The sequence below is a fragment of the Populus alba genome, chromosome 7, assembly GCF_005239225.2.
Source record: "Populus alba chromosome 7, ASM523922v2, whole genome shotgun sequence".
In the NCBI taxonomy this organism is placed as follows: domain Eukaryota; kingdom Viridiplantae; phylum Streptophyta; class Magnoliopsida; order Malpighiales; family Salicaceae; genus Populus; species Populus alba.
The window spans coordinates 9,805,116-9,828,921 of NC_133290.1; the positions used below are offsets into that span (position 1 = coordinate 9,805,116).

The following is a 23,806-nucleotide window of genomic DNA, read 5'->3' on the forward strand; positions in this document are numbered from 1 at the left end:
TTCATGTTGTTTGGTGTCTTGTACTCTCACTCTACATGCTACAAATAAATTGTTAGTGCTTTCTAATATCTGAATTCCACAAAAACTAATATATGTTATATAGTGAATAAGATGTATCAATTTATGCATGCTTCTACTGATGTTTATTGGATTATTGTTAAATGCATCTTGCGTTATTTCAACGCTACGACAAGCCATGGTTTACAAATCACTATTAGTTTAACCTTTCTCTTCATTGGTTTATTGATGTTGATTGTGATGGTAGTGTGGATGATTGTAAATCTACTAGTTATTATCTTGTTTATCTAGGCACTACTCCTATATCATGGAAGTTTATGAAGCAAAAAATCATCGCCTTTTCTTCTACCAAAACCAAATACAAGGCTTTAGGTTATCGTATTATTAAGTTTTATGGACTAGCTTCTTTCTTTCAAAACTTCAGCTTTCCCCTATTTGTCCAGCTATATTATGGTGTGATAATTTATGTTCCATATATTTATTTATGAATTCTATTTTTTATGCTCTTACTAAACATGTTGAAGTTAAATATCATTTATTTGTGATAGAGTTACTAAGAAAGAGCTCTAGGTTTTGTTTATTTCTCCTAAGGCTTGACTAGATAATGTTCTCACTAAACCTCTTTTTCATGCTACCTTTGTTAGATTTCGATCAAAGCTTTATATGGAGTCTTCAACTTCACCTCCGGGGAAGGGGGGTATCATGGAAATTATATTATACAACTTTTATACTACTTACCTTGTATAGTTTTGTGATCTTGTGTAGTGTATTACATCCTTATTATTACACATAACTCTAACTATATAAATATAAAGGATGGTTGCTAATATCGGTTAAATAACTTATTATTCATAAAACATATCTGCTAACTAGCATCAGAGAAGAAATAACACAACTTTCATCTCTATTAGACAAGTAGCTAGACATCATAATTCAAATGGTTTGCTCTATTTTATGTGCATAAAAAATACCATGCCATAGATATTTCTACGACCCACAAAGTAATTCAGTCATCTTAAACCATGGAAATTCTTTAAAATAACCGTTACTCAGTTTGATATTCCTATAAGATTTTGAAAATTAAATAACTGTTATAAGGCTTTAAAGTGTTAATAATCCAGGCTTTAAAGGAAAATCAATGCAAACAGTACTACATAAAGAACCAGAAAAGGCTAATAACCTTGTGCTCCAAGACTTTCAAAACAGCTGCATCTAGACCAACATCAACATGAGAGATGCAGAAGCCCTTCCTATCTGAAGAAGTAACTTCAGCCATCTCAACTGCAAACTTGATAGCCTTTCTGCATATTCTCTTCAGTGATTTTCTTTTGTGCTTTCCTCACTTGATTCTGATGCAGAAAACTATTTTAGAATAAGCTAGAACTAGATGTGAAATACAAAACAGAAACAAAAGAACCACAAGAACAAACAAGGAATATAAAACTCGTTTGCCAAAAGGAATACTTTTAGCACTGTAGCTTGGCTACAATGCCTACAACATTGAAATCTTGGCCCTAATATGAGCTTTTTTTGCTGCAGGAATAAGTGACGAGTCCACCCGAGTTTTTAGAGAAGCTATTTTCTGTTAAATGAAAAGAATAAATAAATATAGTAAATGACTGAAAAAGTTTTTGAAAAGGATCTTTTCCATCAAGCTTTCATCCACCTTAGATGTCTCATCAACTTTAAGCTCAAATGAGTGTGCCAATTCCATTGCTTTTTAAAAGCACAGTTAATTGTGACAACAGTTATGCTTCGAATTATTTTCGCAATTCCCTCCTCAGATAAAAGAGCAAATGTCTTGGCTTCCTGCATGTTTGTTATATGTGTGCTAGAATTACTGATGAAATCCATGTCAACAGAAAATTTAAAGCAAGCTAAAATAGAAGTTGAATCATTATATAAGACATTAACCTCCATAGAGTTCTGCTGAAATTAAGAGAGAGAGAGAGAGAGAGAGAGAGAGAGGTCAAAGAAAACAAGCAAAAACATCTTTAGTAAAGAGCAAATAAAGCTGCCAAGCTCACTTCTCCAAAAACAGCTCGCAAGCTGTTGATCTGCTTGGCTTCAGTAAGGGCTGTTTCCTTTGCAAATACATCTAATTCATCTTTAATTTGCCCATTCACAATTGATTCAATCTTTCTTAAAAGTTCAGGATCCACTGGTTTACTTATACAAATTCCAATAACATTTTAAAAAAACTTTATAAACAAGCACATTGAACAAACCTCTCAGCATTGGATATCCTCTAATAAAATTTACCATGAGAAAAATCAAATCTTAGTTTTTCAAGAAGAATAGTTGATCCCTTCCGATCAACATGATTATCAAGCACTTCCTGATTTCATATTACATAGAACATTCAGAAAACCATAGTTTTTCACCATACAAGATAAGTAATAAACAAATTCAAGGATAAAGGGCCTTTAGAGCATTCCCTGAGAGCAAAGTTCAACATGTGTGTACAGGTGTGGGTGGGGGCAATGAGTTTACGCCTATCATAATCAACCCGCACAAAATCATGAGGAGAAGTGAAAAATTTCACAAATAAAAGGAAATGACAAAATATTTTGTAAAAAGGAAGCATATATTGCCAGTTATACATTGCATATAACTTTGTCACCCGTAGAAAATCTGCCACTTTCTGCAGTAAGAGAATCAATATGAAGAATAAATCCTCCAAAAATTTGGACATCGCAAACTTGGAATAAACCAAAAGGGCCTTCAATTACTCTAGTATAAAAAATCTAGAACTAAAAAATTAAGACTCATAAGATTGAGTTTAACAAAACAAAAAAGATTAAAAGGGAATCATACACAACAATACAATCATGATAAGCAGTTCTTGTATCATTCTCCAAGACCATATCTGACAGTAAGAAAAAAGTAGTATTCAAAAACATAAAAAAATAAAATCCATGGCATTTTCCAATTAAGTTTCCACCTTGTTCAGCATAGAAACTAATAGACTCCAAAACAATACCGCCTCCAACGCCAGAGGCACTTTCCCAGAATTCAGAACCAGTGTAGATAGCCTTTCTTTCACTTTCATGGTCTTGAAAAAAACACAGGTGACACAAATTCAGGCAAAGTAAATTGAAGAGTTTTACAGCTTGATTTTTACATAAACTGAATCTAACTCAAAATAATTGGAAACAAAATCTTGCAACAAACAAAAATCTCATGCGCTGACATCAAACCAAATAAATTTGAAGGAATCATCTGTTGCAGAAATACCTTTCTTGTGTAATGCTAATGTAGCATTAACATCAATAACAATAACACCACCAGCTTGCTGTTAAAGAATGATATTAGTAGAAAAAGGGACAGTGCAAATAACTCTTTCTTTACACAAATTTAAACTTTTATGCATTTAGATTTACTTTGTAGCTCTACGACGCTTATTCCGTTCATTTTTTTCCCTTCTATTGTTGTGAAGGCCTTAACCCAAATAGCTCATCCGAGTAATAGTAATAGATTAATAATGAATTTACAAATGGAGAATGCAATACCTTATCTTTGGCATTCCTTGATCTTTCCCTTGCCTAATCCATTGTATTATTGAAACCTTCAACGTCAACCTGCAATCCTCTTTCCTCTGCCATTAGCTGGTATGGTAGAATAATTAGGATGCATGCACATATGAGAACATGCAAATAAAAGAAGGAAGTCCAAAATGTACCCGATATAATAAGAAGCCATATGTGTCCCACAAGACAATTGCATCCTGCAACAAACATATGAACTAAGTTGAAGAGAAAACATGTAAAACAGGGTGAGTTCTCTCCCTTCTTCATGACATCAAAACAGGTAAGGAACTTCTCACGTTTATTAAGGCATAATAAAAGTGAGAACTTTATAAACAAGTACTTGCCTACCCACTCGACACCTTTCCCTGAACCCCTTAAGCAGCCTTTTTAAATTTCTCAATACCTTGAAAATAAGATGAGGATCAGTCAAAGTTTTTAAATAGACATGTGGCACTACAAAGAAATAATCCAGGTTCCTTTAAAAGAGGTAGTATCACCAATAAAAGCATGAAAATAATAAAATGGGAACACGTCGATAGCTAAAGACTAAGAAGAAATCGATGTAATGTTAAAGTAAACCCAACAATACTCTCATATTGATATACATTGTATCTGCACTTTCAAACACTTTAAAACTTTTAGTTTATTAGTGATACTATTGGTTTCTTAGAGGTAGGGAATGTAGCTAAGCCTAAAATCTAAAAGTTGCTAAAGATATAAAAAAAAATCTCTTGTTCATACCAATTGTTTTACTCAGTAACAATGTTGCCTAGAGAAAAAAGAACTTCAATTTTTATGGCAACTTGTGCACGTGAAAAAGTGTCATTACAATATGAGAGCTTTAATGATACATAAAAAATAATATTACTCATTGTTTTTTTTTGCTCTTACTAGGCCTTAAGCCTCCTAAGCTTCCACCCACAACCTTCCAATGATGAGACTGGCTCAGTCTCTTTATTATAATTGCATAATTTATCTTGGAAGGGATCATCATGATTTCATTTTATAATTTACCTTGGAAGGGATTGATTTACTCACCCTAGAACAATTGTATAACTCTTCAAGGAAGGGATAAACATCACAATCTTTCAAGGATGAAATTGACTTAGTTTTTCTAGTGCGTTGTACAATTTACAGTTGGAAGGGATCACCACGATCTCTTTAATGCGATTGCACAACTCTCTAAGAATTTGATAAATACCACAACCTTCCAAGGATGAGATTGACTTAGTCTTCTTAGTACAATTGCACAATTTACCTTGGAATGAATTGACTTAGTTTTCCTAGTATAACACGGGTCCGTCCCCTCCACCCTTTAGAAGTTTTTCTAAGTATGGCCGTCACCATGGTTCCCCCCATCTTCAAAGGATGGACCAGAGGTTTCCCTAGTGAAATAGTAGCATCCTCCTCGGGTTCCTCTTAGCCTCTTAGAAAATTTTCTAAGTATAAGGCTTACTTTCCTCAGGTTTCCTTCAATCTATTAAAATATTTTCTAAGTGTAGACTCATCCTCCTTAGATTTTTCCTCCGCCCCTTAAAATCTTTTCTAAATATGGGCATTGATATAGGTCTATCCTCTTTACCTTTTAGAAATGTTTATAAGTATAGACTTCTCTTTCATGGGTTTCTACACCAATTAGTTTCTACCTCTTTTATGATTCCCCTCTACTTGCTTAGAGATTCCTTTTCAACCATGGTGTATACCTCTACATATGGGCCTTTTGGTATATTACTTGGGGTTTTTACTCCTCTTCTCATACGCAGAAAATTCAATAAACTTGTTGTACAATATTTTTACAAAGACTTAAAGATTATCAAAAAATCTAAATTTAATGGGCTTAAAAACCCTAAAAACCCAAAACCCACAGTCTCAGGCAACATGCCTAAGCAAAATTGCCCATGGTCTTAGCTGAGAGGAAGAGCCTTATTAAAACTAGTAGGTCAAAATTACATTCTAGCATTTTATTTCCACAAAAGTAAAAGACTAATAGGCTATAAATATCCCATAAATCTTCAAGCTCTAGGTTCACAATATCTATTCTCTATTGCATATGTATTTTTAAAGCATCTCTATTTAAAATATCATTGTTTTATTTATCTAAAAAGATATTTACTTAAGCATCTGAGGGTTTTTAAATTTACAAAAAAAAAAAAACCTTTTGTATGTACTAGTTACTAGTCAATTTGTCTTACCAAGTTCTGGTTACCAATTACCTTGACCAGAAAAAATGAATCAAATTGCTAGAATCAAAAAATTAATCGATTATCCACTACATATAAACCTTATTACTAAATTACTTGGATTTTTGAGATATCTTCACACATTTTATATTTGAAATCAAATTTTACAATATATCTTCGAATTATACATAAACCATCTCGTTAGCAGACCATTAGAAAACTCGAACATAATTGACAAAAATGATACTCAAACTCCAGAATTCACCTTTACCATAGAAGATAAGTAATTTGTGAGTCGAATTGATATATTTACAATTTTTTTTCGTTACGGCCTTCTTTGCGAACTTTTCATAATAAAGAATTGTACCATAGCCTTATTAAATATTTTGTCAATAAACAAAGTGTAGGGTGGAGGAAAATCAGCTGACAAGGGAAGAAAAGACAGCAGAGAAAATAGAAAATATTATAAAAAAAATATAACATTTTCATTAATTTTATTTTTAGCTTCAGCTTCAGCTTCCATTTCCTTCATTTTTCCCCATTTTGGTGGCTAAGAAATTACTATGAATGCATGGGTTCTGACTTCTGCGTGTATATATATGAGCACCTTGAAGGATTTAGTCTTGACATCCACATGAAAATAAGGACTAAAGCGTAAGTTGTTAAAAGATAAAGGAGTAAATTACAGTTTCACTGAACTATTGGGACTTGAAAAGTTATATAATTTTCAAGAGACAAGAAGTGTAATAAAACCCATACTCCCCACCCGACCCGTCTCCCCCCTACACTCCCTCTTAGCTGTCCAATGCCATCGAAGAACAAAATCAGATAAATTCTCACAGAGCTTCAACTCAAATCTCAATGGGCAAAATCAGTTTGATTATCTTCACTCTCGCTATCATCATCATATCATCATCGCCATCATTATCAACCGTTGATAGTGAATCAGACTGTGGAATCGGGCAATGGCGAATTCTCACCAAGCAAAATTTTTCTTCTCAGATAAGACTCCACCCTCATATCCTCCTCGTCGTCTCTGTTCCCTGTAAACTCCCCTCTCTCTCTGTCTCATTAAAGCAATACAGTTCTTAATGTTTAGACACGGTTACAAAATCCAATATGTTTTATTTATTAGTTTTATTCTTTTGTACATGGAACCTTTTATAGTTTTTTTTTTTTTTTTAGATTTTCATGAGTTTTTCTTCGAGATCCTTTATGTTTTTAGCTTAGAATTTGCGGTTTGTATGGTTTTGTAGAGACCCAGTATAGTTTTTAGCCTTTTTAAGATGAAATTCATGGCACACCAGAACCACAGAATTCAATGCAGTTTTATGTTTTTTTTTTTTTTTTTTGGAATTATGGATCCCAATGTTGTTTTAGTGATTCACACTTGTTAAGAGTTCGTTATTCAGTTTATGGCCCGTGATTCGTGGGGAGCTAGTGGTGTAAGAGAATGCTTAAGTTTTTAATGACAATACCTTCTTAATGTGTTTCCTGAGGTCACATTTGAGAGAATTATGCGTTTGTAAAGATACCCAATTTATTTTTTAGTATTTAATTTGAAGATTTGTCTTGTGCTGTATATTTCTTGTTGTTTGTTTTCAAATTATGGATAATTATTGCCAAATATATATTTAGCAATTATTGAGATTTATATTTTTACATAGAGACTCAATATGTTGGAATTTAAATGTGTATCTGGACATGCTATATGGTTTGTTAATTGATTTTAAAATTTAATGAACAGGGTCAGGTGAATCTCGGTCGCTAATGAAGGAAATAACGCATTTGGTTATTGATAAGAAAGAAGAATTCGGATCTTTAAAGTTGATGTATATGCACAAAAATAATGAAAAAATGTTAGCAGATGCTATTGGTGCTGTTGTTACAGATGAGATTACTCTCTTATACTACCATCATTCTTTGTATTATAAGTATAAAGGCAAATATCGGGCAAGGAATATTTTGTCTTCCATTTTTCCATATTTTTCGCTCTTGCCTGAAGAAATGCCATTAAAAAGATTGAGTGGTGAAGGGGATTTGAAGATGTTTATTGAATCGGCGGATAAGGCTGTGCTTTTGCTAGAATTTTGTGGGTGGACGGAGAAATTGATTGCTAGAGAGAAGAATAATGGTAGCAAAACTGGTTTTGGTGTGCAAGGTGAGAAACCTTTGGCGGCAGTATTGATGCATGTGTGTTTGTGTTTAGACTTGAGTGTTTTTGGCATTCAATTGTGAATAACATAACAACTAATTTGTACTGTAACAGGTTTTGATGGAGAGAGTAATGTAATTTCAACACCCAGAGGGAAGGAAAACCAGAAGGTGGCTGGTAGTTTTGAATTGCTCTCTGTTATTAGCTTGATATGATAACTGATATTACAAAGTAAACAGGGCAAGAAGTGGTTTTTATTAAAATTCTCAAACTTTTCTAGTTTCTAATGTTCTGTTTCCAGGGGACAGAAAATGGAGAGATGAAATGTGGAATGGAAAATGGGCTCAGAGGAATTCCTTGGCTTGGGGACTTTGCCTCAGTAAATGATAGTGCTCCTCCTCAGGAAACTGATTCCCAGGACAGTGTGGATCTAAAGCCCAGTGCTGTATCTTGTTCCCTTGAAGAATTTCAGAAATTTGATTCTTTCTTCTCAAGTTTCATGACTGATGTAAGGGAGTTCTTCCTGCCTCCTGAAAAGCATAGATTTGGTCTGGTTTCGGAGAAATCAATGCTCTCTCCTCTTGGTGTTGGAGATTCTGGTTCTTGGTCAGTAATGCTTTATTATAATGGATGTCCAAGTTGTTCAAGTATTCTAAAAGAAGGGGATGACATGAAGAGAGTTCTACAAATGGAAAAGTCAATTGTCACAGAGGTGAGTAAATATGCTCCTTCTCTGCCATTGTTTATTGCTCCATATGCTCTATTGGGTTTCTTCATCACTTCTTGTTTGCTTTTAGAATTATTATTCACCTCACTGTATTATGTATTATATTGATTGTTGACTGTTGTCTATTTGTTTCACTTCTCGTAGCTGGAAGGTGATGGACAAGATCTTGATTCAGCAATACCTTCAAACAAGCCATCAGTACTCCTGTTTGTGGACAGGTCATCTGACTTATCAGAAACAAGAAGAAAGAGTAAGGAGGCTCTTGATGTATTTAGAGAACTAGCGTTGCACTACCAAATATCAAATCAGATGGGTCAGCAGAGCAACGACAAGTCTGAAGCATCCTCTGTCCAAGCTTCAACTGAATACCAAAGTGTATCTGGACACCCGAAATTAAAGCTATCTCCAACAGCTCAAAACATTAAATCAAAGGACAAAATGTCTATCATGATTGTAAATGATGGCAAACCTATCATGTTAAATAGTATGGCTTCAGGTTTGGAAGGCAGTTCCTTGCAAGAAATCTTGACTTACCTTCTTCAGAAAAAGGAGGAAGCTAAATTGAGTTCAGTTGCAAAGGAGGCTGGTTTCCAACTTCTTTCTGATGACTTTAACATTAAAGTAACAGATACATTACTTTCAGTAGCAGAGGTGGAGTCTGAACACACACCGTCTGATGAGAGCCTTGTTAGAACTAGTACTGATCTGGACAAAGATTCTGCCTCTAATAACCGTGAAGGATCGCAGTCCACTACTTCTCAGGATGATGAAGAGAAGTCTACTTATTCTGATGCAAGTAGACGCCTACTATCTATAGAACCTGCTCAATACATGTCAGATCATAAACCACCTACTTCAGAAGATGCAAGGGCAGAAAAAAAGGGTGCTTTCCAGTCAGACAAGTTGGGGGAAGAACAACGCAACTTTCAAAATTTCAAGGGTTCTTTTTTCTTTTGTGATGGAAACTATCGATCACTAACAGCTTTGACTGGTGAGACCAGGATTCCATCCTTGGTAATAATTGATCCACTTTCACAGCAGCATTATGTCCTTACTAAATATACAAATCTCAGCTACTCTTCACTGGAGGATTTTCTTCATGGATTTCTTGATGGAAATCTTGTCCCATATCAACGCTCTGAGTCTGAACCTGAAAGCCCGAGAGAAGAAACTCGCCCACCATTTGTTAATATGGACTTCCACGAGGCAGATTCCATCTCTCAAGTTACAGCTCACACTTTCTCAGAACAGGTTCTTGGTTTTAATCAATCTGACAATGACTTTGCTGTGAATGCATGGAATGAGGATGTGCTGGTCCTTTTTAGCAATAGCTGGTGTGGATTTTGTCAGAGAATGGAATTAATTGTTCGTGAAGTGCATCGAGCCATTAAAGGATACATAAACATGTTGAAGACTGGATCTAGGACCGGGGAAACAGTGCTCACTGATGGTAAGTGCACTTTAAAGTATATTGGTTTAGTCCATGTTTAATTATTTTTCTTTTTTTCCTTTTCAGAACATGCTTTCCAAGTGAATTCATATAAAGATGTTTCACATGGGAAAGCTTAAGCTGGGGGGCTGTTTTTCCAGAATCTGTTTTAGACTAGGTCAGAAAGGCTGCAAATTAATTTCCAATTATGATCCGGGGTTAATTAACTGGTTCATAATTATGGAATGTTTTAGACGTTCTAATTCTCAAGGAATTCATTCTGACTAGTAAAACCTGGCTGGTTTTGGCTCTCTTACCTGTTTGACATGGGAAAAGTCATTTGTTGTTGCATGGTTGCTTTCTATAATTTTTCTTTAGTAAAATCTACATTTTTGGCCAGACAAATGGTTTTTCTATATGAATTGGTATGAATTTGACAAATGAAATGTATTATGTGACAGATAACCTAAAGAAGCTTCCCAAAATCTTCTTAATGGATTGCACGATGAATGATTGCAGTTTGATTCTAAAATCAATGAATCAGGTACACCTTACAGTAAAGGTCCACGCTCCAATGTGTTTTTCTCTTGCAGCTATACTGTAACACTTACTTTCTATTCTCTGGTGTATGTTGATGTGCAGAGGGAAGTTTATCCTACTCTGTTGTTATTTCCTGCAGAAAGTAAGAATACTGTCTGTTATGAAGGAGACATGGCTGTAGCTGATGTTATTACTTTTTTAGCCGACCATGGAAGTAATTCTCGACATCTCACCAGTGAAAATGGTAATTTTTTGACAAGAACATCTCATCCTTGGTAAATGACATTTGATGGAATAGTAGCTGCTGAAGGAGACTGATAAGCATTTATGTTCTCCTAGTTCACACTTTTGCAAAGTTTAGTGTTTTTGAAAAAAATCCACATCATGCCTCTATTTGGTTAGTTGTGATCAACTAACACTTCTGATTTTGGAATCTGCCAAATTTGGTTATGGCTGCTCTTTGCATGTAACGCATCAGATTCATAGTTAAATTTTGAGAATGTGTAGCAATTCCAATTCAACATAGAGGCATGATGTGGATTTTTTCAACAATTATAATGGCTAGCTAACAATGAAATCCCCAGTTACACAAAGGTATTATCTTAAAAATAAAAGAAAAGGGCCAATACCTAGGGAATTGAACAAAATTATACGAATTTTTTTAAAAATTGTAGGACTTGTAGAGTAAATGTAATAAGCTCTCGTGGAGTTCATGTTTCCTGTTGCTGTTATGCTTCAGCTAAACACTAGGAAATTGAACTTTTCCCGTTCTCAACTGTCATGTTGAAGCAAATGTGCATCTTATAGCACTGCTGTGACGCTTTGTTTGCATTTTTATTCAGAAGATTTTACTTGATGCATTATAGAATTCTTTTTTAATTCAATCTTATAGGAATTCTATGGACTGTCGCTGAAAAAAGGGGTGCTAATTCACTGAAGGATGCTTCGACTGCTGCAGAAGATAAATCCCATGAAGTCCTTTTAAAGGACCTAACTCCAAAGAGAAATGTGGAATATGGTCAGACCAAATCTCACACATCCAAAGGCTTGCATGATACGGTATCTCAGGTGGCAGTTGGCTCAGTCCTGGTCGCTACTGAAAAGCTTAACACACAACCATTTGACAAGTCAAGGATTCTTATCGTCAAGTCCGATCAAAATACAGGATTTCAAGGTCTGATTTACAATAAGCATTTGAGATGGGACACTCTGCAAGAACTGGAAGAAGAGTCAAAACTGCTAAAAGAGGCTCCGCTGTCGTTTGGTGGTCCACTTGTAACTCGCGGAATGCCTCTTGTTGCTCTGACTCGAAGAGCAGTCGGAGGTCAATACCCCGAAGTTGCACCGGGTACTTACTTTCTAGGTCAGTCGGCAACACTACTCGAAATTGAAGAGATCAGGTCAGGAAATCAATGCGTATCTGACTACTGGTTTTTCTTGGGGTTTTCGAGTTGGGGCTGGGAGCAGCTGTTCGATGAGATTGCTCAAGGAGCTTGGAATTTAAGCGAGCACAAGGAACCTTTAGACTGGCCATAGCTGTTTATTAATGTTCATGAAACTAGAGCGTTTGAAACTTCACAAACGGGAACAGTACAGAGCGATCAAGCACTGTAACATTAGAATTAGAAGAGGTGCATAAATTTTCTTAGTCTTAGCATCTAGAGGTATTAATGGATATAATTGGTTGGATTTTGATATGTAATTAACTTCTAATAATTTACAAAATATAAATCTGAATTTTTTTTTTTTTATGGATATAACAAATATATACGGCTTGGGCATGTTAATTTTCTTATTCTTTTACAATTCTAAAAAAGTAAATATTGGGCAATTGTTGGAATTAGATAAGACTTCTAAAATAAACTATTATAATTTCCATATAAAAACTAAACAAAGTAAAAATCATAGTTAAATATTTTATTAAACAATAAAGGTTAATATGATACGAAGAAAGACTATGAAATGCTTTTACATTTGTGATTTGATTAAAAAAATAAAAGTTCAATATGAATTGAAGTGCATTTGTTTTTCTCATAGTCTCTTGGTTGTCAAACATAAAAAATTGAAATTGTAAAATGCATTGTTATTTTATCATATCAAACTCAAAAAAACAACTATAATTTTTGTGAAAGTGAAGAATAAAGAGAAGGGAAAGAAATTAAGAGAATGAGAGGCGGCTTGTAAATATTAAGGCTAGAAAAGAAAAAATAAAAAGAAAGAAGTAAAAATGTGATTCATACCAAGAACTTGGATTATTTACATTGAGTTATATGAGTTGGGTCAAGTTGAGTGGGTTTTAAAAATCACAACTCATACCTAGCTCGTGATATTTATTTATTAGGTTTTTTAACTCACTATCATCTATAATATCTATATTATCTGATTTTGACGGATCTGATTAGGTTAAATAATACAAATATTGAACTACTTTTTTTTTTAACACCCTTGTTAGGATCTCCCTCTCATAATGGAACACTTTATTTGTTTGCAGAAGAGTTGTTTGTAGGCCTTTTTTTTTTTTTTTTAACATTGTTTATCAACTAACAAACTAAAAGGATTTGGGTTTTATGGTAAGAGTTTACATTGATATAAATAGTGAAGCTTCTCATTTTCTAATTAGATGTAATAGGCTTGAAATTATGGTAAACATACCAAATTAAAAGACATAAATATATGACTAACCCCATTTCACGTCAATTTTTATTTTGGTTTCTAAGTTTATTTTGTTTATTTTTCAGTTTCTAATGCAGAGAAAACATAAAGAAACTCACTTGAAAATAGCAAGAAGAGAAAAAGTTCTTGATTTTCATTATTTCGACAACTAAAATAGTCAAAGTAAGTATCAAGGGGTTTAATTTAATAATGGTTGTTTTTAAGCTTTCTTGTTGCCTAAAACATAGATCAGACTTGAGAGGAATTTTTTCCTGATTTGATTGTGTTTTTAAACTGATTTAGGGGTGTTATGAGTTGAGAAATTAGGTTTTTGTGATTTCTATGGTGTTTTTGTTTTGATGGAAATGAGTTTAAAAATTAAATTTATGACAAAAAACCCATTCTTCATGAATTTCCAACCATCATAACAGTGGCTGAAATCTTGGCAGCTGCATAGTAGGTGACATATTACATATCACCGCGGGAGAACTATTACTCACTTAACTAAAATAAATAAACAAAGAAGCTCTTAAGACCAAAATAAAAGGAAACCAAGGCCCAAACATGCTTGGATTTTTTAATTTAGGCTAGGTCCACATGTTGGACTTGACCTATTTTATTTTTTTAATTTTAATTTTAATTTTGTTAATTAATTAGAAATATTATAATTATATTAACTTGTTTAATTCTATTAATTTACTGAATTCTTAAAATAATTAAGAATCTATTTTAGTTATTATTTAAAATTTGATTTAGAATTTAGAAATTGAATTCAAAATATCTTCTTTTTCAAATTTTATTCAATTCGAATCATAAGTTTGGTGGTATAATTTAGATTGATCAAGTCGAATGAAGTCATCCTGATAATTGATTTTTTTTCTTACTTTGAATACATTGTATTTTGAGTTCATAATCAGATTTGTATTTATAAATAAAAAATATATTAGCAATGCCCATATATTTTTCTTTAAGTTTTTTTGTCAACCAATAATAAAATCCAATGTTTCTAAAAAGAAAATACGTTTTTAAGACCTTATTGGGTCTATTCATAATCAAGCTAACCTTATAAAGTCCGACCTAAGTTTATTGTTGCATTTAATCGCTATTGTTACCCAACCTGACCCACCCTCATCTTTATTCCTTTGCTTAACTTATAAACCCAAAAACCATAATTATAAAACTTGATTTAATGGTCGACCCAATAAAATGACTAGGTCATGGGTCAGGTGGGTTAACTACCAAGACACATATTAATATGGTTGTTGTGACATAAAGTTTAGCTACTATAAAAGATCACATTAACATATATACTAGCATAATTAATAAGAAAATATCACATTAACTTTTATGCTAGCATAATTAATTTGCATCAACAGATTAGATGGTGCACTTGTTTTTATATAAACAAACCTTTAACATAATTGTCTTAAAATAAAGAAAATATTAAAGAAAAGGATAATAAAATAACAAGTTATTTTAGAGATAAATAATTTAACATAAAAAATATAAGGTGACAATATCCAAACTTCATTTTGCATTAGAATCCATAAAGCAACATCCTCATTTGCATAAAGAAAACAAAAGATTTTAGAACATGTTGAACACTTAACACTAGTAAAATTAAAAAAAAAAAATGGTAAAGTACAATACTTCATTGGAATGACAACACTTTTTTTTTAACACAACAATATCTTTACTATGGTTGAATGTGGGCATTATATTTTCTATGTCCATAGTAGCAAAATTTGAATTAAATGTTATTGCTCTTGTGTATCTTTATTATCACAATCATCTTCAATTTAATTTATATTTATCAAATCTACAATTGAAAGGCGGCTTGTAAATATAAAGGCTAGAAAAGGAAAAAAAAAATAAAAAGAAAGAAGTAAAAACATGATTCATACCACGAACTTTGATTACTTACATTAAGTTATATGAATTGGGTCAGGTTAAGTGGGTTTTAAAAATCACAACTCACACCTGGCTCGTGATATCTATTTATTAGATTTTAAGATCCACTATCATGTGTAATATCTATATTATCTGATTTTGACGGATCTGATTAGGTTAAATAATACAAATATTACAAATGATTTTTTTTTAACACCCTTGTTAGGATCTCCCTCTCATAATGGAACACTTTATTTGTTTGCAGAAAAGTTGTTTGTAGACCTTTTTTTTTTTTTTTTTAACATTGTTTATCAACTATTAACTAACATGTTCTAAAACAAAAGATTTTAGAACATGTTGAACACTTAACACTAGTAAAATTAAAAAAAAAAAGATAAAAAAAATGGTAAAGTACAATACCTCATTGGAATGACAATACTTTTTTTTTTTTTTTAACACAACAACATCTTTATTTTGGTTGAATGTAGGCATTAAATTTTCTATGTCCATAGAAGCAAAATTTGAACTAAATGCTAATGAGATTGAATCAACCTCATTAATGTCTATCAAAACATCATTATGCTCTTGTATATCTTTATTATCACAGTCATCTTCAATCTAATTTATATTTATCAAATCTACAATTGAAACATAATTAACCAATAAACATTACATGTTAAAAAATAATTTATTTTCAAACAAACTAATAACTAAATGATCAAATCTTTTATTACTTTTATTTAAAGTATCTTGAATATTCATGGTTGATAAATCACAGTGAAAGATTTCTACTTCTTCGATTGTTAAAGATGATAAATTATCTTTTAGTACTCAATTTTTAGTGTCAGAAAATACTTTAAAATCAATTGGATCATAATTGTGTCATTTCTAACAATTCCTACAAAATCAAAGTGAAGGTATACAATATAAGTATAAATTATGCTACTTAATAATATAAAATAACTTTTGAAGAACTAGAGAAAATAAAATATTTTTGTTTCAATCTCAAATTATAATAGATGTAAACTGTTAGGTCATTAAATCACAATTTATGATATGCTGAGAATAAACAAAGTTAATAGCATTAAATGATACATAAGCATCAATTATTCATTTTGCTATAACAATACCACACTGCAACTTTTTTGTTTTTCCAACAACTCCAGAGATAATTTTAAGTATCACGAGTTGCTCTTGGCATAATATACTTTAATATTGCATTTTCTCTTTGTTTTTTATAAATTGCTGTTTAACAAGCGCGTGTGATTTTACTCTTGTAGAAATAATAACAAGTAAAATGTAGAATTATTGATGCCAATCCATCCAAATGAGCTAATTTGCGGTATAGTAATAAAAATTTAATAGGAAATAAAGACTTGCCATATCCAAGATTACCTTTAGAAAAGAACCTAGCTGCCTGAGAATATAGATTTTAACGTTCTCAAATACCAATAGTTTTTACCAAAGAGATAATGTTCAAACTAAATAGTTGACTGATAAAAAAGAGAGTGTAGAAGTAACAGCGAGAAGAAATAGGAGAGCCAGACTCAGAGCACTTGTAGAAATAACACCAGTTGGAGTTGGAAGGAGCACCGATGAAATCTCTATTAAAAAACAAAGCAATTTAGCTTTTGACTGTTTAAGCAGCAAGATAGTTGCTAATAGATCTCTTGACTGTTCAAAGAAAAAAATCAGGTCACAAACTTTGACTTTATTTTTGCTGTTATATACAGTGTTAAAAAATAATTAATATATACCTTCTGCTCATTTCTTACTCTCTATACGCTGCCTGCCTTCTTCAATAACTAGAAAATTTTATATACAGTGCCAGCTGAAAAATGCAGAACTGATCTTTTCCTTCTGTTTCCCTATTTATGCTGATTCACTAAAAGTGTTTCTCACCTTATGATTGTACAGGTCCCTTTATGTATGGATGTGTGCCTGCAGTAAACAACTGAAGTAAATGACTTGGTTCTGGATTTGTGACCTACTTGATGCTCGACAGGTGACTGGTGAGGGAGATGACAAACATCTGATCGCTACAGCTGAACAACCACTACGTGCGTATCATCAAGATGATTGGATTCATCCCTCACAGTTACCAGCAGGTTCAGTGGCGGAGCCAGAGTTTTTTTAATGAGGGGGCAAATTATTAACAAATACTAAATTATATAGATATACATTAGAAATTAATTCAAAGCATATATACTAATTCATATCAAGTAAAATTAATTTAAAAATACTTTCAAAATGAAAGAACTTACATTATAATTGTTCTCATGAATAGTATCTACATAATAATTAACACAACTATATAATAATTCACTGTTAAATAAAAATCAGTTGAGTTACACAATAATTCTAAATCTTCCATATGAAATTCATAGCAAAATACATATCAATTCATCAAAATCAAAACCTATTTCAATTCATATCTATATACATATAATAAGTATGTTGATTGAATTATACTTAATTATTTCTAGATATTTAATTGAGGAGCAATGCCTAGTGTATGTGTAAAAGAAACAATTCTTGAAAAACATGTTTTCTACTTGATATTTTACTTACAAACAAGTCATATGAAAATATTAAATTTCAATAAACTACTCTGCCAATACAAGAAATGTCAAGAATAGTGGTTTTACATGAATATTAATCTATTCCTTTATAATAAGAAAAGAAATATTTAATTGATTAAATTAGTAAATTTAAACATTTATTTTGAACATATTTATATCAAAATCTATAAATTATCATAAACCCAAATATTTTTTATAACTAATTATAAAAGAATAAAATTAAAATTAAACAATGAAATAAATAAAAAAAATTTACATAAAATATAAAGCAAAAGACAAAAAAGATTAATTGATTACCTATACTTGATGAGAAATTTACATACGAGAGAGGCAGAGAACAACTCATGAAAAAAACAAAACGGCAGAGCAACTCATGAAAAGAATAACGTGGCAAAAGTAAAAAACAAAAAATAATTTTTGATAGCTAGGGATTCTATATTTTAAAACCGGTACCCTCAATTTAATAGGGAAACAAAAGGAAAAAGGAAAAAAATTATGCAATGAGCTATGTATATATATTATATTATATTATATTACAAGTCAACAATTATAAACAATTGACAGCTTTCCTTTTTCTACCCTGCAGTAAAACATTTCGTAAACTAATATATTAATATTAAAAAAAAAAAAAAAAAAAAAAGTTAAGGGGGCAATTGCCCCCTTTTGTCCCCACGTGGCTCCGCCACTGAGCAGGTTACAATAACTGTCTCAGGACCAATATTTTTAATGGGAAAAATGACCATGCTTGTTGTCGTCTTAACTTATTTCTTGTTTTCCCAGATATGCTGGGTGCTCGTCTTGTTTCCGTAAAGAGGCTGGTGCACATGGTCGGTGATACTCTCGGCATCTTTAGGGTTCATCAGTTTGAGAAAGTAGATCAATTCTGCATTACCAGCCCAAATGGCAATGATTCTTGGGATATGCACGATGAAATGATCAAAAACTCCGAGGAGTTTTACCAGGAGGTATGATATCGCCCCTCATTTTGTTCTGGGAATATGTGAATTGCTCTCCAATACAAGCACAAGTGGTCTTCTCTTAACCTGCTAGATGGCACAAGTGATTTGGAACCTAAAGTTAACTACAATGTCACTCCGTACCATCTCCTGGTCTCTCTAACATGCGCACGCAGACATGCACTTTGCTCACTCGCTTGAAAGAAGTGTTCTAATAGTCGCCTCCTTTTGAAACAGCTCAACATCCCCTACCAAGTTGTGGCAATAGTTTCTGGTGCTCTGAATGACGCAGCTGCAAAGAAGTATGACCTGGAAGGCCGGTTTCCTGCTTCCAATGCTTACAGGGAGCTGGTGTCGTGTTCAAATTGCACAGATTACCAGAAAAGAAGATTAGAAATTCGGTATGGGCAGAAAAAGGTAATGCCTTTTCTATTCATGCGTCTTTTTATTACAAGTACTGTCAATTTTACAGAACTTTTTTGAACTTTTCTCCCAGTTGCACTGCTCTATGATTTAGATTATTAAAAAATGCCACAGAAGCTAGGTAGAACTTGTGAATTTTTTTTCTTAAAGACTGACCTGGGTTTAAGCTGGAAAAAAACTAAAATTAAAAAACTCAAATAGGAAAGATTGTTGAAATTAGAGTTCTACTACTGTGTTAAAAAACTCCTACAACTTAAAATGAAAACGTATCCTATTGGAGTCCGAAATGCCTTGACTTGTAAGAGAAATGCTGTCGTTGCTTCCATACTAGGGAGAACAAGTGTCTTGTCTGATAAGATAACTGTTTGAGTTTCCAAAACTAAATTGCTTATGATAATCCGATTCCTCAACAGCTTCTAAGATTTTCACTGGTTACTTTATGTTTGATTGCAGAGCGATGAGCAGGTAAAGAAGCAATATTGTCACTCATTGAACTCTTCCCTTACAGCAACGGAGAGGACCATTTGCTGCATCCTTGAGAACTACCAGAAGGGAGATGGTGTGGGGATTCCAGAGCCATTAAGAAAACATATGAGCGGCAAAGAGTTTCTACCTTTCCAAAATAACCCCTCCATTGAAGGCAAGGGGAAGAAACTCAAGGCCTCGTCTTTTTTTCCTCCCTCATTTTAAACACTCTGCAGACTTCACACGTTGATTATTAAAATCTGGGAAACTTGATCTGACTTCTAATATTGAACCGGAAACAAGGCTTCTAGGATGATATGTATACCTGTAACAGTATAATATTAATTTTAGTATTGTGTTAGTCTTTATCTCCCTGGCAATGAAAACGCACTTTTCATTTCCACAAGTTGAGAAAATGGTATTGGTGTTAGTTTGTGCTTTTGCTTATTTATGAGATGTTGATGATGATGAAGAAGAAGTAGGATCCACCAATTTTGATTTGACTTATCAAATATTGATCTGGAAGTCAGATCAATATATAATTTCTGGCATGGATGAGAAAAAAAATTCAAAAAATAATTAAACTTAGAAAATTAGAAAAAAAATTAAAAAAATTTGAATTGTGAAAAAATCGATTAAACTGATTAGAATTTTTTAAAAAACTGACCGGTTCGGTTTGCTTTTTAGTTTTATAGACCTGAAATTGAAAAAACAAAACCGAACTCAAACCGGAAAAAACCGAGTCAAACCGGAAAAAAACCAAGCTAAATTGAAACCAAACCTATTAAAAATTACAAAAATAACCCAAAAAACAATATAGTTTTTTGTTTTTAATATAAAATAATTGAACCGAATCAATCAATTTGAACTGGTTTTTGTTCTATAATAACCAAATTAAAACCAGTCGGTTTGAACTGGTTTCGAGTTTTTTTTTAAGTTAATTTTTTATATATATAAAAATCAAACTACTAATTTATGGTTTTGTGTTCAGTTTTTAACTCTTTGGCATTGAATGCTTGTTGAGATGATGATAGTGGTGTTATTAGCATATGCTTTTGCATATTTATGAGCAACGATATCATCTTATAAAATATTTATCCCATAATAGTTTCTCCTATAACTAATGTGTAGGACCCACAATTTGGTTTCGCACCATAAATGGTTGACATTATATAATACAAAATAAATTTTTCGGGAAGAATAACTTTGTTGCTTATGCAAGTGTTCTCTCTCGAAGATGAAACATCACTTCTTACTGTTTATTCCCAACAAACGAACACCAAAAGGTAGCTTGTCTTTTCATCATATTCTATGTTGGATTAACATATTTTCATTTCATACAAAGTTTCTGAAAATCATTGATTTAAACTTTGCTAACTATACTTGATACCTATTCTTTCATTAAAGAGCTTAAAACTCGTTGATGCTAAAAAAATGCCATTCTCATCATGTATGAATGTTGTTACCCTCTCAAAATACCTCACTAGTTAGTTCTATATATCCAAATGTAATTTATACATGTTATTGTTTGCCTAAGCCTATGTTTAAAAAGGCTAAAGATAAGGTAATAACCCAATATATCTAAGTTAGGCATAATGTCAAGTCCATATAACACGAGTCTGGTTTGCTTCCAAACTCAACATCTTTGAATTCAACTTCGTATTGAGATAATGGGCCTAGTGGTTTGTCAAACTCAATATCTCTTGGTTCAGTTATATGCTAAGTCTAAGTACATGTGAATTTGGCGAGCTGTTGAACCCAACATCTTTAAATTCAGCTACATGCTAGGCCCAAGTACATATGGGTCTATCAAGTTGCTAGACACATCATTCCTGGGCTTGGCATCATTTCAAGTACAAGTGGGCATGGAATTAACAGTAATTATAGGCCTAATGTTGGGTCACAAGGCCTTGTTGATTTATTCTTATAACTTTTAACATAAAATGTTAAAAGTCAAGAATAATAATCTCTTTACATGTCTGGGTGTATAAAAATCTTCTAAGGATCTAGCATGTTTCCATCAACATTAATATTGTATAAGAAATATTTATTTCTTATTAATGTTATTAGGAAAAAATAACACTTCAACTTCTCTATATACTCGCTAAACCATCTAGGTAAATGGTTCGTGATTTCCATTCTCTAAGTTTTCATACTTTATTCTTAGATCATTTATAATATAAAACAAGAACAAACACTCTTGTTCTTAGAACTTAAAATTCATTATCTTATTTATTGCAATATTTTATTAAAAGTCAAATGACTTTATCATTGAAAAGTCCCTAAACCCCATCAATATGGATTATGTTACAGGTGTTAAACCTTCTACCACTAACCATCAACTTTATAAACTCTAGAGAAGGGAATATTAACTTGAACGCATGATTATCCATTGTCCAAACACTTAAAATCTCATTCCTAAGTATATTAGATTTTTGAACATCATCAATTGACGCCATCTATAGAGAACTAATAAAACAAACCATCAAATGTTCTTTTTGAATTGGTTTTTGACATCCCTCATCGCTATCAATGGTATACAATCAAGATACACCTGGGATGAGATATGTCTTTAATCTCCCTATAGTTGTTAACATGTCTAATCCATTAGAGTTTCAACAATTCATCAATCATGCGCAACACTTTACTCAAGCCATGTTGGTGTCCTAAGAGCAGCATTAGTCCTTACCACTTTAGCAAGTCCTAGAACATGATGTAGCTCTCTCAATCCCAAATTTTCTACCATAAGTTGTCCCCTCTTCTAGGAGAAAATTGTATTATCTAGAGGAGGTTGGAAAAGATGACTTAAAGCGCTTTTAACCTTAGTGATCTCATAGTCATTTTAGAGATTGTTCTCGTTGACGTGAAGCTCTCCTAGTAAATGATCACTTTAGACATGACCTCTCTGGCCACCACATGATAGAAGTTAGCTATAAATCCTATCGTTCCGTGCTAGAATTTCCCAACTCCCTAGAGCTTATTATACAATAATCGGGGAGAAGTTTGGGTTATAGATACATCCATGATAAGGTCTATAATTGTAACATCCTTAACTTTCAAGACACTTAATACTTTTGACAAGGAGAAAAATATGGATTTTTAAAAAAAATGTATTGAAAATTCCCATTAAGAATTTTTTATCAAAATTTCAGTAGAGTTTCTCCAATATTTGAAACATCCTAAGTTATCAACATCATTCTATTTAATGCTACACATATATTTCCAACCTTTGATCCAATCATTTGAATCGATCAACCATCACAACATCAATATCTCAAGCATAACTTCTTGTTATCATAATAAGGCGAGTTATATTCAATTATAATTTTTTTCAAGCATAATCTCATAACAATAAGATAAGGTGATCTATACTATATTTAAATTATAGTAACCATAATTTCACAACAATAAAATAAAACTATTTAGAGAGTTTAAAAGAGCTAAATATCTAATATTATTTTCCAAAATAGTTAAGTGACAATGAATGATCATTCAAATTTCTTTTACATAATTTAGATTCAAATATTAAGGTTTACATATTTTATCTAAAATTCATTACAAATGTTATAATTTAATTTTGACCTATTTGTTTTTAATTTAATTTTCAGGGGATTAAAAGTTGAAATTAAAATATCAGGGGCTTGAATGCAAAATTTCAAAACTTCAAGGACCAAATTAAAAATTATCATTCCCAGACCAAGATGACACCGTTTCCACATGCATTGTTCTTCTTCTTCCTCCTTTGGAGCTGAAGGTCCGCTTACAAAGAAGGGAGGGAAAGTTGAAATGCCAACATCCCAGTCTTACCAAAACACAAAGATCAATTCCTATCTTCATGAAGATTATAATCCCGGGGAGATTAGGACTGAATCTCATGCTCGAATCTGTGTAGAAGACTAACTTCCATGTCGTGATTATCAAACAAAGAGACAGGGGTTGGGGAGGAAGAAAGTCCCCTATAAATACCCTAGAAGAGCAACACCGCAAAGAAAGAGGAAAAAAGAACCAGCAAAGAAAAATAGAAAGGAGAGAACCAAAAAACAAAAAGGAGCTCAAGAGGAACAAGGGACTTCAACTTCCCCTCACCTAGTTAATCCCATCAACCAAATAAAAACACAGAAAAGGAAGGGAAAAAAAACCTAGAACAGAGGAGGGAATAAAGGACATAAAGAAGGAGGAGGAGAAAAAAGGGAAGGAGATCCAAAATACAAAGTAGAAAACAGGGAGAGATTGAGTAGGGAGAGAATAAGGACTGTAGA

At 32.5% G+C, this 23,806-nt stretch overlaps 1 protein-coding gene and 2 pseudogenes across 2 annotated transcripts; 2 read left to right on the plus strand and 1 right to left on the minus strand.

Moving 5' to 3' along the window:
• Positions 1-1,168: 1,168 nt before the first annotated feature.
• LOC118049678 (alanine--tRNA ligase-like) lies at positions 1,169-4,542 on the minus strand (annotated as a pseudogene).
• Positions 4,543-6,494: 1,952 nt separating this feature from the next.
• LOC118049697 (uncharacterized) lies at positions 6,495-12,325 on the plus strand. Of its 2 annotated transcripts, none has more exons than XM_035059761.2 (8): positions 6,495-6,773; positions 7,476-7,889; positions 7,998-8,060; positions 8,192-8,595; positions 8,755-10,060; positions 10,501-10,583; positions 10,682-10,823; positions 11,472-12,325. In XM_035059761.2, the coding sequence occupies exons 1-8, from the start codon at positions 6,590-6,592 to the stop codon at positions 12,113-12,115; spliced, it is 3,240 nt and encodes a 1,079-aa protein (XP_034915652.1). In that variant the 5' UTR covers positions 6,495-6,589; the 3' UTR covers positions 12,116-12,325. The 2 variants fall into 2 exon arrangements, with proteins under 2 accessions (XP_034915652.1, XP_034915651.1); XM_035059760.2 differs by having other exon boundaries at positions 7,998-8,053; positions 8,185-8,595.
• A 4,745-nt stretch (positions 12,326-17,070) lies between these two features.
• LOC118049698 (serine--tRNA ligase, cytoplasmic-like) lies at positions 17,071-19,915 on the plus strand (annotated as a pseudogene).
• The last annotated feature ends 3,891 nt before the right edge of the window (positions 19,916-23,806 follow it).